Genomic DNA, 15,341 nt, shown 5'->3' with positions numbered 1-15,341 from the left:
AGCCAAGGACAGAAAACACTAGGATTCTGAGCTTGGTAGACGTTTGGAAGAGGACAGGATGGGAGTGGGAAGGGGAGGACTAGGGGAGTGGAGGGTGAGATGTCCACAGAGCATGACCTCTCAGATGGCCCATCCATAGTTGGTAATATGGAAAGGAAGCTCGGGGGGAGACAGAAGGTGGATATTTACCCTGATCCTGTCACCAAACCCATCATCAACACATCTGTTTTGCTGTTCATCCCTTCATCCAGTTTTCCTTATTTACTCTCTCTGGAGCCTTTGGGCCACCATCACATTTCTAAAGTCTATTCTTTTTTTTCTCTGTAGGTCTTATATCCTTTAATACATTTACCATGTTATGAACAAATGCTACATCGCCTTTCCATCTGTGTTCCTGCTATCAGTCTTATTGAACTGAATTCTTCTGTTATTTCCACAGGACAGCAAACAGAGAGAAAATTATAAAGATGGACACCCATCACCATGCCCAAACTTTCTTGCCACAATCACCTCCCAGGCTCCTGGTCCAGATCTTGGGGCCAAGAAAAACCAATGAAATCTCTTCTCCATGGGACAGCCCTTGAAGTATTCAGAGACAGCTGTACATTCTCCGCACCCCTCCCCAAAACACAGACAATTCCTTCAAGCAACCCTCCTGTGGGATAGTCAAGGCCCCTGAAGGAAAAGACTCTGAGACGGCCTCAAGAGCCATGGTGGCATAGACCTAGAGCTCACCTGGTCCAACTACCTCCTTTTACAAATGAAGAAATGAACACAAGGAAGATAAGTGACCTGCTCAAGGTCACACAGCTAGTAAGCAGCAAAGTGGAGATTTGAACCCAGGTCCCATGAAAAGTGTAACAGAATCCAAGTGGAATCGCTGAAAAACTCTGCTAGTTCCATGATTATGATCAGATCCTTTAGGCTTCCTAAACCTCATTTTCCCCTCTGTTAAATGGGAAAATAACAGAAGTGATAAGCCAGAGAAAGCTCCACCTGAGTGTCCCAACTGTCACTGACTGACAAACCTTGAGTCCTTCAGTCACACTGAAACAATCGTGAGGATTCAGAAGCTGAAGGAATTTTTTAAAAAATAATTTTTGTATCTCTACTGGAAACCAAGGATTTATTCCACAAAGAAACATAAATGTGTGTGAGGAGATAGTAAAGACAATGGAGAAAATCCTGACATTTTGCCAAAATAATCAAATCTAAAACATGGCGCAAGATCACAGGGATTTGGTGTCTCCAGCTCTGGTTGGCAGACATGAATCCTGCTGCCCTCATTTCTCCTGCCAGGTCCCTGCTGTGCCAGCATGGCCAGGTCCTGCCTACTGAGTAAATTAGGAGAAGACAAAGAGCGACAGGGAAGCCTCATCATCTTTGTAGCAATGCAGGCGATGGAGGGTTCAAGAGAATCGTTCCAGGAGGAAGTAAGAGTGACATACTCTAGAAGGGGGGGTCAGAAGGCTGGATGTCCAGCTGAAACATCCCCAACCCTGCATGGGCCCTTTCTTCATGCCTCAGCTGACAGCTCTCTCCCCAAAACAAAATGACCTGACTTAGATGTTTCCTCTACTTAGATTTCTCGAGGGTTTCTCCTCTCAGAGAATGTGAGTCCTTTTCTTCTTTGCTTCCCCAGTGCCTGGCATGGAATGAGTATCTAACAAATGCTTCCTGATTGACTGAGATGACAGACTAGTTTTATGATCAGGGGTTGACTGGGGGGAGGGGAAGGTAAAAATTCTCTAAAAGATGCCTCTAGGCCTTGGGCTTTCTCCAGATGTCTGTTCTCTCGGAGGAAGGACTCTCCAGGATTTGACACAGAGCCTGGCACATAAGAGGAACCTAACAGGCTTTCTGTTGGCTGACAACTCACACATGAGCTCCGAGACATCCAATGTTGCCTTCCACCATGACTGGGGGAGATCTCTGAAGAATAATCCATTGGCCTGATGGCCTGACAAAATGGACTTCCTCATCCGTGGCCAGGGAACCTCTGAGTTGGGAGGGAGGGCCCCTGTGACCACATGCCTAAAGCAATATCCCTGACAAGTGGTCCTTCCGTCTCTGCTGGAAGCCCTCCTGTGAAGGGAGCTCCTTATCTGCTCAGGCAGCCCTGTACTTCCTGGGGTGGCTCTAATTGTTAGGGAGCTTTTCCTTCAACAACAGTGGCATATCCCAGACCTTTGATCGATGCGGTCAGGGAGCAATGATGACTCCCGAAGACTCCTGCTGGGACGCACTTCCTGCTTCTCAAGAGACAAAAGGAACAGAGCATCCATTTTCAGATCCAGCCAAGGTTCCGGGAGGGAGTTATGACAAGGAGGATGGGTGGCAACGTGGGAGGCAACAAGAACTAACAATTATGTTTCAAAAGGAAAGCGTCAAGCATCTTTTTCAAATGTTTTTCATGATTGCTGGTGACAGAACGCAGTAGCAAACAAAAGAGAGCAAGCGTCAGAGCCAGGATGACCTCATTTCTCTCACTCGTGCTGGGAGTGAGACCCTGGGCAAATCACTTCATGTTCAGCTTCACAGGAGCTGCTAATCTGCATCGGTAGATGGAGTCTCCTTGCCTGGGCGTTCCCAAGACCACTGTAATCACAGGTCTGGTCCTCATGTTCCTCACATCAAAATGAAATTTTCCTCCTTAGGTACTTCACCCATGGATCCTTGTTATGATCTTTGGAGACAAGTTAGGTAAATAGAATCCCTTTTTCCACATGAAAGCCCTACACATGCCCTAAGACAGCTATCGGGCCCCATTCCCAAACACACACACACACACACACACACACACACACACACACACAGCCAAGTTATTTCTTCTCCACATTGAACAGATCCACCCCTTCCACCTCTCTTTACAGAACACAGAAGTTGGGAAGATAGAGTAGAAAGAAAGCCATGCCTAGATTCAGGAGGAGCTGAATTTGAATCTATTAATACTACATGGATGAACCAGGAAAATTTCTTAACCACTTGGAACTTCAGTATCCTCATCTTACAATGGGGACATAATAGCAACTACAACTTAAAGGCTGTATTTATTAATTTTTTATTTATTATTAGTTTTTATTAATTCATTTAAATTAATAAATTAATTTAAATAATTAATATTGTTTTTTATTAAAGGTTGTATTAAAGGAGCTAATGCTGTATTATGTAAAGTGCTTTATAAACATGAAATCACTAAATATCAGGGTACAATTTTTACCCCTGGTTGCTCTCCTCTGGATACTCTCCAGCCTGCCAAGGAGCCCCCTAAAATGTGGCTCGCAGAACCCAACTCCAGATGAGGCCGGAGCCTGGAATCTGGCATTGCTGATCACAGTGCAAGAACAAGATGTCAACCAGTCCGGGGCTTGTCAGTTCCACAGTCACAAGCACGGAGTGTCCACTTATTACAGGAGAAACCAAAGGGCAAAGCATCCTGATGGGAGCTTGTCTAGACACGGGGGAAGTGGAGCAATGGAAAAAGAGTTTTCTCAGACTTTCTGTTTTTTATTTAAAGAAAGAAAAAAGTACTTTGAAGGGGGAAGGGAAGAACCATTAATCAAACAAACAGATAACCAAGTGGCGGGGAGCCCCAACCTTCTCTTCCTTGGCACCCTGAGATCTTCAGGTACGTTTTTGCTTTAGGAAGTAAGGGACTGCTGGAGTGTTTCTGCTAAGGAAAGATGAAGCGAGTGCTGATCGGTCACTTCCTAATGACAAGAAGGAATCTAGAAGTTTCTCCATGACCTGGCTCTCCAGCGAGCTCTCCTCTGCCCTGCTCAGGGCAGTCCATTCCCGGCAGACTTTCATTCTACTTCACAAAGCAACAAGGAAGGAAGCACACAATTGTGCACATGCATGTGCACATTCACACACACACATACACAGAGCTTTTGGGACACCCTCACGTGTGTATAGTATGTGTGTGTGCGTGTATGTAGATACGCACGTATAGTTAGTCCACCTAGACTCCCACCTCAGATGGAACCCCATTTCACCCCCTTGTAACGAATACCACTGGCAAAGCAAAAGCTAACCAGTACCTTGGCTGTCCCTACATGCCCCATTCCACATACACACGTACATACACACAGGGCCCCAAAGAGCTTCCTGAAGTTTTAAGTTTTAATCATCTCAAAAGCGTAAATGCTACAAATGGAGAAACACATCTGAAAGACTAATTACTGAAAGTTGTTAAATATTACGCTTCTTATTAAAATTCAACATCAGCACCATTTTGTGACACGCATCTCTCTGGAAACTTCCACTGCCTCTGCTGCTCACAGATCCCAAGGATTGCCTTCATTCTCCAACAAAGAGTTCTCCATGCACACAGGAACATTCTGATGTGAGTCCACAAGTGACAGGCCAGGTGACCGAGGCGGCCACACAAGAAGTCCCTTCTCCGCCAAGCCACTGGGCTAAGAAGGCACCGTCCAGAAACTGTGGCAGACACACTGCATAGTAACAAAGTACCTGGTCTCATTTAAATTAACAGTAAACATTTACTATTCCAAATGCACAGAATTGCCTGTTAAGAGGAAATTAAAGGAGACCTGCAAAGGATGATTTGTTTTTGTAAGTTTGCAGTGTGTGTGTGTGTGTGTGTGTGTGTGTGTGTGTGTGTGTATAGAGAGAGGAGGGAGGGAAGGAGGAAAGGGGGGCAGGGAGAGTAGCCCAGTACGGTTGCTTACTGACAGTACTTTACGTAAACTAGACAAACTCCAGAGAATTTCTTCCTTCACTAGTGGAGTCCCAAGGTTGTACCCTCTAGTCATTCATCGAGGCTCTGGGAGCACTCATTTCAGTGAGTGCTCAGATGCTGGGTCCAGGAAGTCCCCTGCTCTGCAGACACTGGCCTTGCTGACACTGGTCCTGTGTTGTAACACCTGTTTCCCTTCCTTCTGTTTCTTAGAAAATAACCCACTCTGGGAATGATAAGAGCAGGAACCAAGGTTTCTTGCCACACCAGACAAAGTTTGGGAGCAGTGCACTGGGGTCTGATGCTGTGAAGGACATGGTCATTCTCCCAAGTGGGCTCCTCAGGGGCAGAGATTGCGTTTGTTCTGGCTTTTTTTCTTTTAATATCTCCAAAGCTTAGTGCAGTGCCCAGCATACAGTAAGCACTTAATAGATGCTCACTGACTGACTTGGCTAATTTCCTTTTTGTAATTCCACCTCCTAAGTCCTGTCACACTCATTTCTCCTCTTCTCTCCTGTCAGAAGCCACGATGCTCCTCTACATTACTGTACCAGCCTGGAAAGATCTCTGGCCCTCAAGTCAGAAGACCTGAGTTCAAACTGAGACCTGAGTGTTTGCAGGGCCACAAGTACAGACAGATCCAAACAAACTGTCTCCAGGCCACTTTCCTTAGGCCACCCAGAAAAAGGAAGGAAATTGGGGGAGAGGGGATTGAGGAAGAAATACGATTGGTAGGGGAGGGGCCTAGTAGGAGAAGGGACTGATGGCGAAGGAGGCTGATGGGAGAAATGGATGGGTGAGGGGAAGTGGGAGTTTGGGCTGGTCCTTCATTCCAACTTGGAGGAGATGACATGGGGATGGGGAAATGATTTGGAGAAACTAGAGCCTGGGAGGGGAGTGTGAAATCCCATCTCATTTCAAAACTGTTGCCAAGTGGGCTTCCTTCTCCCCCTCTCAGCTGCAGCTCACATCTCCCTCTGGAGACTGAGGCAGTCCAATTAAGAGGCTACCAGCAGATGTGGCTCCCCCAGGAAGGCACCCCCCCAAAACAACTGGAAAGTAAGTGGTGATTTTTCCCATCCTCTGCCTTCTGAAATAACATCCACAGCCCCTCTGCCCTCCCCTCACTGGGACACTGGGTGCATTGATGGGGACCAGCTCCTCCTGCTGATCTTTTGAAAGATTGGCCTTCCTGTCTCCCAAAAACAACCACGTCTTTCACTGCTGGGCTAAGGTCCAGAGCAAAATCACAGGGGTAGGAAGGCCACATTTCCTTCCACAGAAAGATGCCTTGTACTGATAAAAGGAAGGAGCAAAAACAATTCATCGCATCTAAATAAACTCCTTCCAGTGCCCTGGCACAGAAATGGCCTGATTTCTCTGGGAAAAAAAATAATTATAAGTCCCTAAAGCCTAATCCAGTGAGCTATTGGCTGCTCGTTGACATCGGGCCTTATACAATGTAAGGACTCATGCTGATCTTTCAAGGGGAGAGCTGATGGGGAGCCATACATGCTGCACAAATGAGCCAACATGAAGGGAAGCCCAGTGAAGGAGAGAAAGTGAGGCAAGTTCCACTTGCTCCAATACGTAAAGCAAGAGGATCACCCTTCAGGAATGCCTAGTGAGGTAACAACGGCATCCATGAGAATTATCACCATAATACAGAATTCTTCTGGTGCTTTCATGTTGGAAAGCACTTTACAAGTATCTCATTCTCGCCTCCCCAGAACCCTTGGAGATAGGCATCACTGTCCTCATTGTACAGGTGAAGAAACTGAAGCAGATGCAGTGGAACAGACTTGCCCAGGGTCACAACATTAGTGAGTGTCTGAGGAAGCATTTGAACTCGGGTCTTTTTAATTCCAGGCCCAGCGTGCTACCCACCGAGCCACTGAGCTTCCCTAGTAATACTCATTCAGTGACTGAATGACCCCTTTCTCAGAATGCTGTCTTGTTTGGATGGCAAGGCCTCATATTTCCTCTCTCTTCTCCCATCCGATTCATCTGATTGGCTTTTTCACTGGCATGGTGGAAAAGCCTCGAATTCAAAGGATATCTCGGTCACTTGTTACCTGTCTGCCCTTGGCCAAGTCCCTCCACTTCTCTGGGTCTGAGTTTTCCTCCCATGTAAAATGAAGGACATACATTCAAGGGCCTCCAAGGTCCCCTAGAGCTCTAGATGAGGATTCCCCATCCTGCAGCTGGAATGGGCTCGAAGCAGGGGGTGAGGGCAGAAGGAAGTGCTCCTGAGTGACCCTGTAGGTAAGGTCAGGCTGCAGATGGGCACAGAAGATATGCCCGAAGACAAAGCAGGGAGAGGGCCTTGCCTCTGCCAGCCCAAACCCTGCCCCTAAAACAGGATCAGCTCTCAGCTCTTCAGGATCATTTTGATGTGGTTTAAGGAGTTCAGAGACCCCCAAAGCCCGGAGAACCAGGCAGGGTCATCTGGAATGAATTCACAGACTCAAGCATTCTTCGAGTCAAGGTGGCAAAGGTTTATTATAACACCAATACGGCAGTTCCTTAAGGAACTTGCCACTTAACAGGAACAATGTTAAAGCTTATATAGGAAAAGCAGTGGAGAGTCTGGCAGATAGGCTAATTACTAATTAAGTAATAACTTACAGCCTTGGTCACCAGTGTCATTCACTACTGGAAACCAGGGGAAGGGTTTTCTCAGGGCTGTATTTTGGTTCCATTACATCTGTAACAAGATGACTTTGAGAGCTGATGTCTATAGCTTGACCCCTGGATTTAATACGATAACCTTGGTAATCAATACATGATCATTCTGTGTTGACAAGATAGTCCTGTTTTCACAAGAGAATTTCTTGAGAGCTTAGCTTGTTCTTGTGATGGGGAAAGACAGCACATTTTATTGGGAGCCACTCATGAGGAATTGTGGGGAAAGGTAGCTTGTCTTACTGGAGCCCACTCAGGAATCATTGCCAGGCATAGTGTCCTTGGGCTGGGGAGAATACTGGCAGACAGTGTCTTGAGGCTAAGGAGAAATGCTGTCTTGGAATTGGGGTCCAAGCACAAACACTCCAACAATTTCACTTTCTAACATCCCAGCAACCCTCAAACAAACAGGGATCCAAACCCAACGGCCTGCCTTTGCTTCTTCAGGATGGAAGCGGTGAGGGGGAGAGGAGATATTGGAGTCACCCCCTAGATCTCACCTTGTACAACTTCCCTTCACGCCCCAAGAACAAGTCACAGGGGCCCAGTGTGCTGCCAAGAGTGGAGCCAAAGCCAACCTCAGCTCTGGGGGACCTCCATCACATCCCCGCAGTTTCATTTCTCTCCACTCTAGAGAGAAGTCTATACTGGGGGACCTGTGCACAGCCAGCTAATTGATAGCTCTTCCCAAATTACAAGAGGTTCATGATCCTCCCACCACCTTTGCATTTGATGCTGCAGTCACAGAAGCCATGAGCCCTCCCAAAGCCCAGGTGCCCTTCCCAGAGGCTGGAGGCCCTTTGCTCCCAGAGGCCAGGGGCCCTTCCCAGTGGCCAGAGGCCCTCTCAGAAACTGCCCTCCAGTCCCAAGCGCTCACCGTACCTCATCCTTTTCCTCTTGAAGGCGCCTGCGTTCCGCCTCAATGACCAGCTTGACTTGGATTTCCTGTGCAATCTCACAGTCCTGCCGTTCTCTACGATGCAGAACAGAGCCAAGGCCATGTTACTCAGGACAGTCTGAAGCACTCTGCCCTCCTGGCCCTCCACCTTCTCTCTGCTCGGGGGCAGTGGCAGCAGCAAGGCTTGTTTCCTTGTGCGGCCCAGGTCTCTGCTCACCAGGCACTGGGGATCAAGCCCCTGCATACGGGTTCTCAGGATGGGCAAGGGATGGAGGGAAGAAGCAGTAATATGGCCCCTACTCTGCACCAGGCACTGAGCTAAGGGCTTTATAAACAGGATCTCGTAGGATCTTTCCAACAACCTGGAAGGGAGGTGCTATTATTATCCCCACTTTGTACATGAAAACACTGAAGCAGACAGGATAAGTGACTTGCACAGGGTCCCACAGTCCTTTTTCCTAAGATCTTAAGGACTCTGAGACTCCATTCAAACCAAAGAATGTGGAGTCCACGTGGGGAGGAGCAAAGCCCTCGTTTTCTACAGCTTCTGGTCCTGCGTTCAGGAACTCATGGCGTCAGCCCCCTACTGAAGGGAAAAGACTTCTCAAGAAATGCTGCTGCTGCTTCTGCTCCCACCTTCCAAGCAACCAGTTACTCCCCAAATGGCTCTGTGTAGAGACGGGTCCCAATGTCAAGGGCCAGCTCACATTCAGATGGTATGTGAGGTTTTATAAACACTATACATAACATCTCCTCAGGCCCCACAACAATCCTATGATGTAAGCACTACTGCTACTTCCATTTTACAAATGAGGAAACCAAGGCTGAGTGGGCTTAGGTGACTTGCCCAGGGTAACACAGCTCTTAAGTATCTGATGTAGGGATGGTATCTAGAGCCCCCTGACTCCAAGGTGAGTCCTCCATCCTGGAATGCCAGCTGGCTCTCCTGAGGGTTACCCAAGGGGATGGGGGAAAGAATCAGTGCAGTGACAGGTACCAACGCACAGGGATGAGGCAGGGAGATGCCTGACCTCCCTGGCCTTGTGGTTCCAAAGTCAAGAGAAAACTGCCACAGTGAACACAGAAGGGAGAAGGGTCAAACCCTGGCCAATCAGCTTCCTTCCTCTGCCTTGTTCCCTGCCCCGCTCATGGCTGTTTCTAAGAACTCACATTTATCATGGGAGGTAAGCCTGAGCATCCTGAGGAAGGAAAGTCAAGGGCATTGTGGAGCAGTCAGCAGATTCACTGGCAGCTGGCACAGTTCAACCTCCAAGGTGGGCCTAGAGTGGAAGCTTCCCACTACTAGGAATAGGCCTCTATCCAGGAGCTCCTACTCACAGCAACCAGATGAGGCAGAAAGCATGAGCCACACTCTGAAGGTTAAATACCACAGCTACCTGCCCATCTATGTTGGCCTTCTGTTGACTGATCTGAAGATTTGAGAAATGCCTCCTTATGGAGAAGGTGTGTAGGATGGGGTACATAGTAGGCCAGCAGGTCTGCCAAGGAGGCTTACTCTCAGCCACTGCCCCTGCCACGCACTGGTACCCTCTCAGATGAAGCTCTACAGCAGGTGCCTGCCTGCATCCTTGGGATTCTCCACCAGCAGGACATCATGAGTCTGGACCAAAAGCTAAAACAGGGAATACGCTGGGAAGAGCAAAACCAAAGGGACCAGGGCCTGCCCTCAAGGAACTACCATCCTTGTACCCCCAGAGGGGAGCAGAAGGAGATGACAAGGAAAGACACAAGAGAAGTATCAAGCAGATGGTGGTGGAGCCACAGGAGAAATGCTGCCAAACTATGGCAGGCAGACAAGAGGAGGGTGCGAGGGAGCCCTTCCAGCTGGGGAACCAGCAGGGGCGAGACCAGGCCTGAGAGGCCCAGGAACAAAGGGTGCTCTTAAAGGCAGGAGGAGGAAGGAGGGCTTTCACAGGCTCGGAGGCAGCCTGCAGAGAAGGAGGCAGGGAGGGGTGGCAGCTGCAGGCCAAGGAGCAGCAACTCCTCCAACCGGGCTGAGAGCACAGAGCAGAGCGACAGGAAATAAAGCTGGAAATTTGGGTGAAACCTGAGAACTGCACGAGGATGTTCGCTGAACAACAGGGAGTCAGGGAAGGTTGCTGATCTAAGGGGAGAGGGTAGGAGGTAAAGGGGCACCTGGAGAAAGCTTCAGAGAGCATGCCTACTCCTGAAGCCTTGAGAGATGAGCATTCCAAACAGACAACAATGCCAGCAAAGGGGCAAGACCACACATGCACCAGGGAAGCTGAAGTGGTGGTAGCCTGGTCCCAGATCTGGAGGAGGCATTGAATGCCAAGATGGGGTGATTCTCTCAGTGTTCAAGGAGACAATGGCTGACAACTAGAGTACTGAGTCGGTACTTGGACCAGTTGAGTAAATCAACCAGCGGACATCCCTGGTTTACTTCACAGAATGACAGCATCCCATGATTAGAAGGGACCACAGGAACCCAAGACACCATTAGAGGATGTGCCTTCCAATCTGGGCAAGTCACTTAAACAAGCTGAGCCTCAGTTTCTTCATATGTATAATGAAGGAACTGATGTCAATGTCCTTTAAAGTCTCTTCAAATTCCCGAACTAGGACCCTATGAAGAAATGTCTGAAGACGTCTCCCTCACAAGAGGTCATCCAGCCTTGAACAGAGACTCCAGGGAGGGGAAGCCATCCTTCCTGAAGCAGTCCCTTGCCCTCTGGGACGGCTTAAATGGTTCAAAATTTGCTGTTGTTTCCTCCCCGACACAAAGGTTGACTTTGCCCACTGCTCCTAGACTTGCTGTTTGGAGCCACGCAGAAAACATCACTTCTCTATTTTAAGTGAGATTATGGTCAACTCATAGACATGGGAAAACTGATAAATTTCTGTCATCCTGCACGGAGTCCCTGGAAGCAGGGAGTCACCCTGCCTCTGCTTGGCAGATTTCCTTACAAGCAATGGAGTGCTCAACCTTCAAGCAACGAGGGAGGGATGGCACTGGGAGAAGCCCAGTCAGGCCTCTGGAGTCTGTCTGCTCAAAACAAACCATGTGATTTGGGCCTAGTTCATGTTCCAGCGGCTCTAAATTGACTTCTACGTGCCTCCCATAGGCTGGCACGGAACATGGGCGGGTGCACTGGATGGGTGTGTTAGCCTTCCCTGAGGGAAAAGGGAAGAGCTTATGGTCATCTAGGCCTCAGCTGTAGGAGCAAGCGCATTGGCCCACATACTTTGAATGACTAAGTTCCTACCCGTGTCCCAGAAGAGACAAAATGCTCGGGGGACAATAGCTATGTCAACTGCCCTATTTAGAAAGGCCAGGACTCAGTTGGTTACATGCAAACTTCAGAAGACCAGATGAGGAGTATAGACCTTAGGAGCCGGAGGGAAATCCCAGGGAGCTTCCCGAAGGGGAGTGAGTGACAGCTGGATAATGCTTCCAGCCAACTCAGCCTCCAATTTGCTTTTCTTCATTGAATTCCTTTTAGAAGTCTCAACAAATTCCACTTAAATAAGGGCATTTTCTTTCACAAATCTGTCTCCCTATTCAGTCTAAGGAGAGGACTGAAGATTGAGGGTTCATGGCCTTTTTTCCTCTTCTACAAGAAAAAAAAAAGGCAAGCAAGAAACCACACTGCCTCATGATTGGAGCACATGACTCTAGGCCAACAAGGACCTCCCAGTCATGGTCTCCTATTTCCAAATGGTTCAGGGGCAACAGGGCTGTGTTCCCAGATTCCAGAATCAGAAGGCATCTCAGTGGCTCCTGCTCCCAACTTCATGGGAAAGAGAATCCAGGTTGAGGTCATGGAGCCTCTATTGGGAGACGTCAGACTGGAAGGAACTCAGTCCTTGCCAAGGCAGACCATGCACCCAGGGAACCGTTCCCATGGGTGAGAAGTTCTGGGCTGGGTTTGGTGGCGAGTTCTATCCCTGCTGCTTCAGCATGAAGCTTTGCTGCTTTGGCCTAATGCTCCTGGTCTTTTCTTGAGTGGCCAAATAAACCAGTCTGATTAACTCTTCAAAATCTGGAAGACAGTGAAAAAGTCCTCTATTCCTTCTATTTGACACATATTTAAAGGACTGCTACGTACAAGGCAGAGCATCCCCAGGGCAGGATCTCTAACCTGGACTCCTGTGCATAAGAGCAGAGGTCCCCCTGGCTTAGACACTCACTCACTATGGGACCCTGAATAAGTAACTTCTAAATGCATGATTTTTTTGCTTCTCTCATCTTTGAAATGGGATGACTTACAGGATACTCAGTTTCCTTTCAACACTATACGAGTCAACGAGTGAAAATTGTAAAGAGAAAATTCAGAAGTGATGTAGGAAAAAGCTTCCTAACAATGAGAGATGTCCCAAAGAGAGGTAGTGAGCTCCCCATCTGTGAAAGTCTCCAAGCAATGGCTGGACAATTTCTCAGGCATTGTGTCCAAAGCATTGTTATTTAGGGGCTAACTCTGAACTAGAAGGGCATGGAATGTCCATCCAGTTCTGTGGTGCTCATCCTAAGAGACCCTGGGGTATGGGTCTGGACAAGGTCAATGTAGGAGCAAAGAGATCCAGTCTAGACTGAGCCATTTGGTCCTTTCTAGGCTCAGAGTTCTGTCAAATTGAGGCAGGGGTGGTGGTGAACTTGAGAGTGTCTCTGAAGTTCCCTCTCAGTTCTGACTTTCCAGGATCCTATAAATCCAGGAAAGCTTGGACTCCAGTCGAGTCTCTGAGAGTACCATCTGGTGTCTGTAAAATGGGGTAATACCTTATACTGCCCACCTCATGGGGTTGTTGTGATACTTCTCTGAGAGAAAGAGAGAGAGAGAGAGAGAGAGAGAGAGAGAGAGAGAGAGAGAGTGTGTGTGTGTGTGTGTGTGTGTGTGTGTGTGTACCTAAGTGCTATGGAGTCAGTCATTTCTGTCATTATTATTTTAGTACGGCTCTAAGACACCAGGTACTGGCAAAGCTGATGCCCATGTCTGCTTCAGCCAGATGGATGGTAAGGGGGGAGGGGTGCCAAGGTTAGCAGGATACAGGCCCAACTCACATGTCTTTGTAGCGTTTCTGGATCTGAGCTCGGGCCTTCAGATCCTCCTCTTCCTGCAGCTGCTTGGCCACCTGAAGATCATACTGAACCAGGCGGTTTCGCTGCACGTTGGACGCCAAGTGATGTTCAACTGAAAGAAGACAGTGAGAGGTCGGGGGTCAGTGAGGCCCTACCCATCTTCCGCTGCACTGGCAGCTCTTTGTTTTACTGCTGGTATTTTTATTTTTAACTTGGACTAGACCCCAGATTTCACTGCTGTGGGAAACTCCCAGAGAGGAGATGGCCTCTGCCCATTCCAGACCCTGCCTGCCATTCCTGCCCTCTCCTCTATTCACATACAAGATGTTATGTTTTGGTAAACTCTTTAGGTATATGAGATGCCACTGCATTTGGCTTGGATTCTTCCTAGAATCGCACATCAACACACAGACACGTACACATACACATACACGTATATACATACACATACATGTGTACAAAAAAGTCAAGGAGACAGAAAAAGGAGAATGAAGATAAGGCACATCTCCTTAGAGATAAGCTCATCAGCACCTACTCTGGGCAGTGGGCAGTATTCCCCCAAAACCGTGTGCCCCTCCCCCCACCCATCTTTACAGTCCCTGTTCTCACAGCCCAAGGTCCAAAAGGGGATATCCCAACTTCCTTCTTTCTTGACCCCTGGTCTCCCCATAGAGTTCCCCTAGGTCCAAGAGGCTGTCTGTGCTCCCAGCCATTAGCATCCTATTTCTCCTCCCCAAGGACTACTTGGCCACAAGGATCGATGGTCACCCCCCCCACCCCCCTTCTGGGCCCCATCCAGCTGCCTCTTGGCAGCACCTTCTGGAAGTGCGATTGATCAAAGGCTACAAAGACAGAAGGTGGCCCGGCCCACAACTCACTTTCCTGCTCCTGGAGATTGTGTGCCAGTGTATGGTCCTCTAACACGGCAAAATCCCGGCACACTGTGGGAGACAGAAATACAGACAGAGTATGTTATGCATAGGAATGAATCGGCAGCATCCTCACCCCACACAGGAGTTTCCTTCCCCAAGACCACCGGAGCCTAGATTAGGAGCTGGGAGATCCCAGACGCCACCTCACTTCATGCATGAGAAAATGGAGGCCCATAAAGGGGCAATGCTTTGCCCACAGTCACAAATGTGCTAAATGGCCAAGCTGGGCTTCTGGCATGCTTGAGTTAGGACTGTACTCATTTTGTCCTTGAATGTCATCAACTATCATCAACACCCTTCTCCATATTTATTGAAGAGATTTATCAAAGAAACAGACATGGTGGCCCCGGTCCTCACCAGGGTTCTAGACTTTGAGTCACCGACTCCAGAATTCCCAGCCAACTGTTCAGTCTCCTTCCTGTACTGGCCCTCCCCAAGGACAGGAAACACCCAAAGCCCCTGCCCTTCAGTATGGGCCTCCCACTAAGGCCAAGGTCATGATCAGAGCAGGGGATACTACAAAGAAGAAAATGCGTTAGAAGCAGCTCCAAGTCTGACCTGCATCAAGAAAACACCCTGGGGGAGCCCGGGCTCTGCCTGGGAGTGGACCAAGGCCCTCTGCTCTCCATCACCCCTGTCAGTCAACCAGCAAGCATTTCTGAAGCACCTACTATGGGACAAGTTCCATGACAGACCCCAGGGATTAACAAAGCAAAAATCAAACACTGAAAGGGAAAGGGGATTCTGGACGCAAGGACCTGGCCTTTGTCATTTGCCCTCAGTAACACCACTGCTCTCCTTCCCTCTTCCACTGCTTTTGAACCTTCTCCTCAGCTGTCCCATAACATGGTTTAACAACCAGCCCAACAATGACAGAAGCTGATAACTGGTCACAAAGACCCTGGCAGCCCTAATCTCCCATGAGCCTCACCACGACCCTGTGAGGTACAAGCCACAGCCACAATCACCCCCACTTTACAGACTTAATTTTTTTTTCTCCAGCCTGAATCCATACTGCCAGGCACCTGACGATCCGTCTGGTACAAAATCAGGTCAGAGAATGAC

The 15,341-nt window shown here is 48.6% G+C and overlaps 1 protein-coding gene across 2 annotated transcripts in view; it reads right to left on the bottom strand.

Moving 5' to 3' along the window:
- The window catches only part of CCDC50 (coiled-coil domain containing 50), an 89,447-nt gene that overhangs the window by 36,862 nt on the left and 37,244 nt on the right, over nt 1-15,341 (bottom strand). For both annotated transcript variants that reach the window (XM_072618866.1, XM_072618867.1), the window contains exons 2-4: nt 14,223-14,285; nt 13,327-13,456; nt 8,270-8,360 (exon numbers count right to left, since the gene is read on the bottom strand). In XM_072618866.1, coding sequence (XP_072474967.1) covers nt 8,270-8,360; nt 13,327-13,456; nt 14,223-14,285 — 284 coding nt within the window. The remainder of the gene's footprint in view (nt 1-8,269; nt 8,361-13,326; nt 13,457-14,222; nt 14,286-15,341) is intronic.

The sequence above is a fragment of the Notamacropus eugenii genome, chromosome 6 (genome assembly GCF_028372415.1).
Source record: "Notamacropus eugenii isolate mMacEug1 chromosome 6, mMacEug1.pri_v2, whole genome shotgun sequence".
Lineage (NCBI taxonomy): Eukaryota > Metazoa > Chordata > Mammalia > Diprotodontia > Macropodidae > Notamacropus > Notamacropus eugenii.
This window is presented reverse-complemented; position numbering and strand designations above follow the sequence as displayed.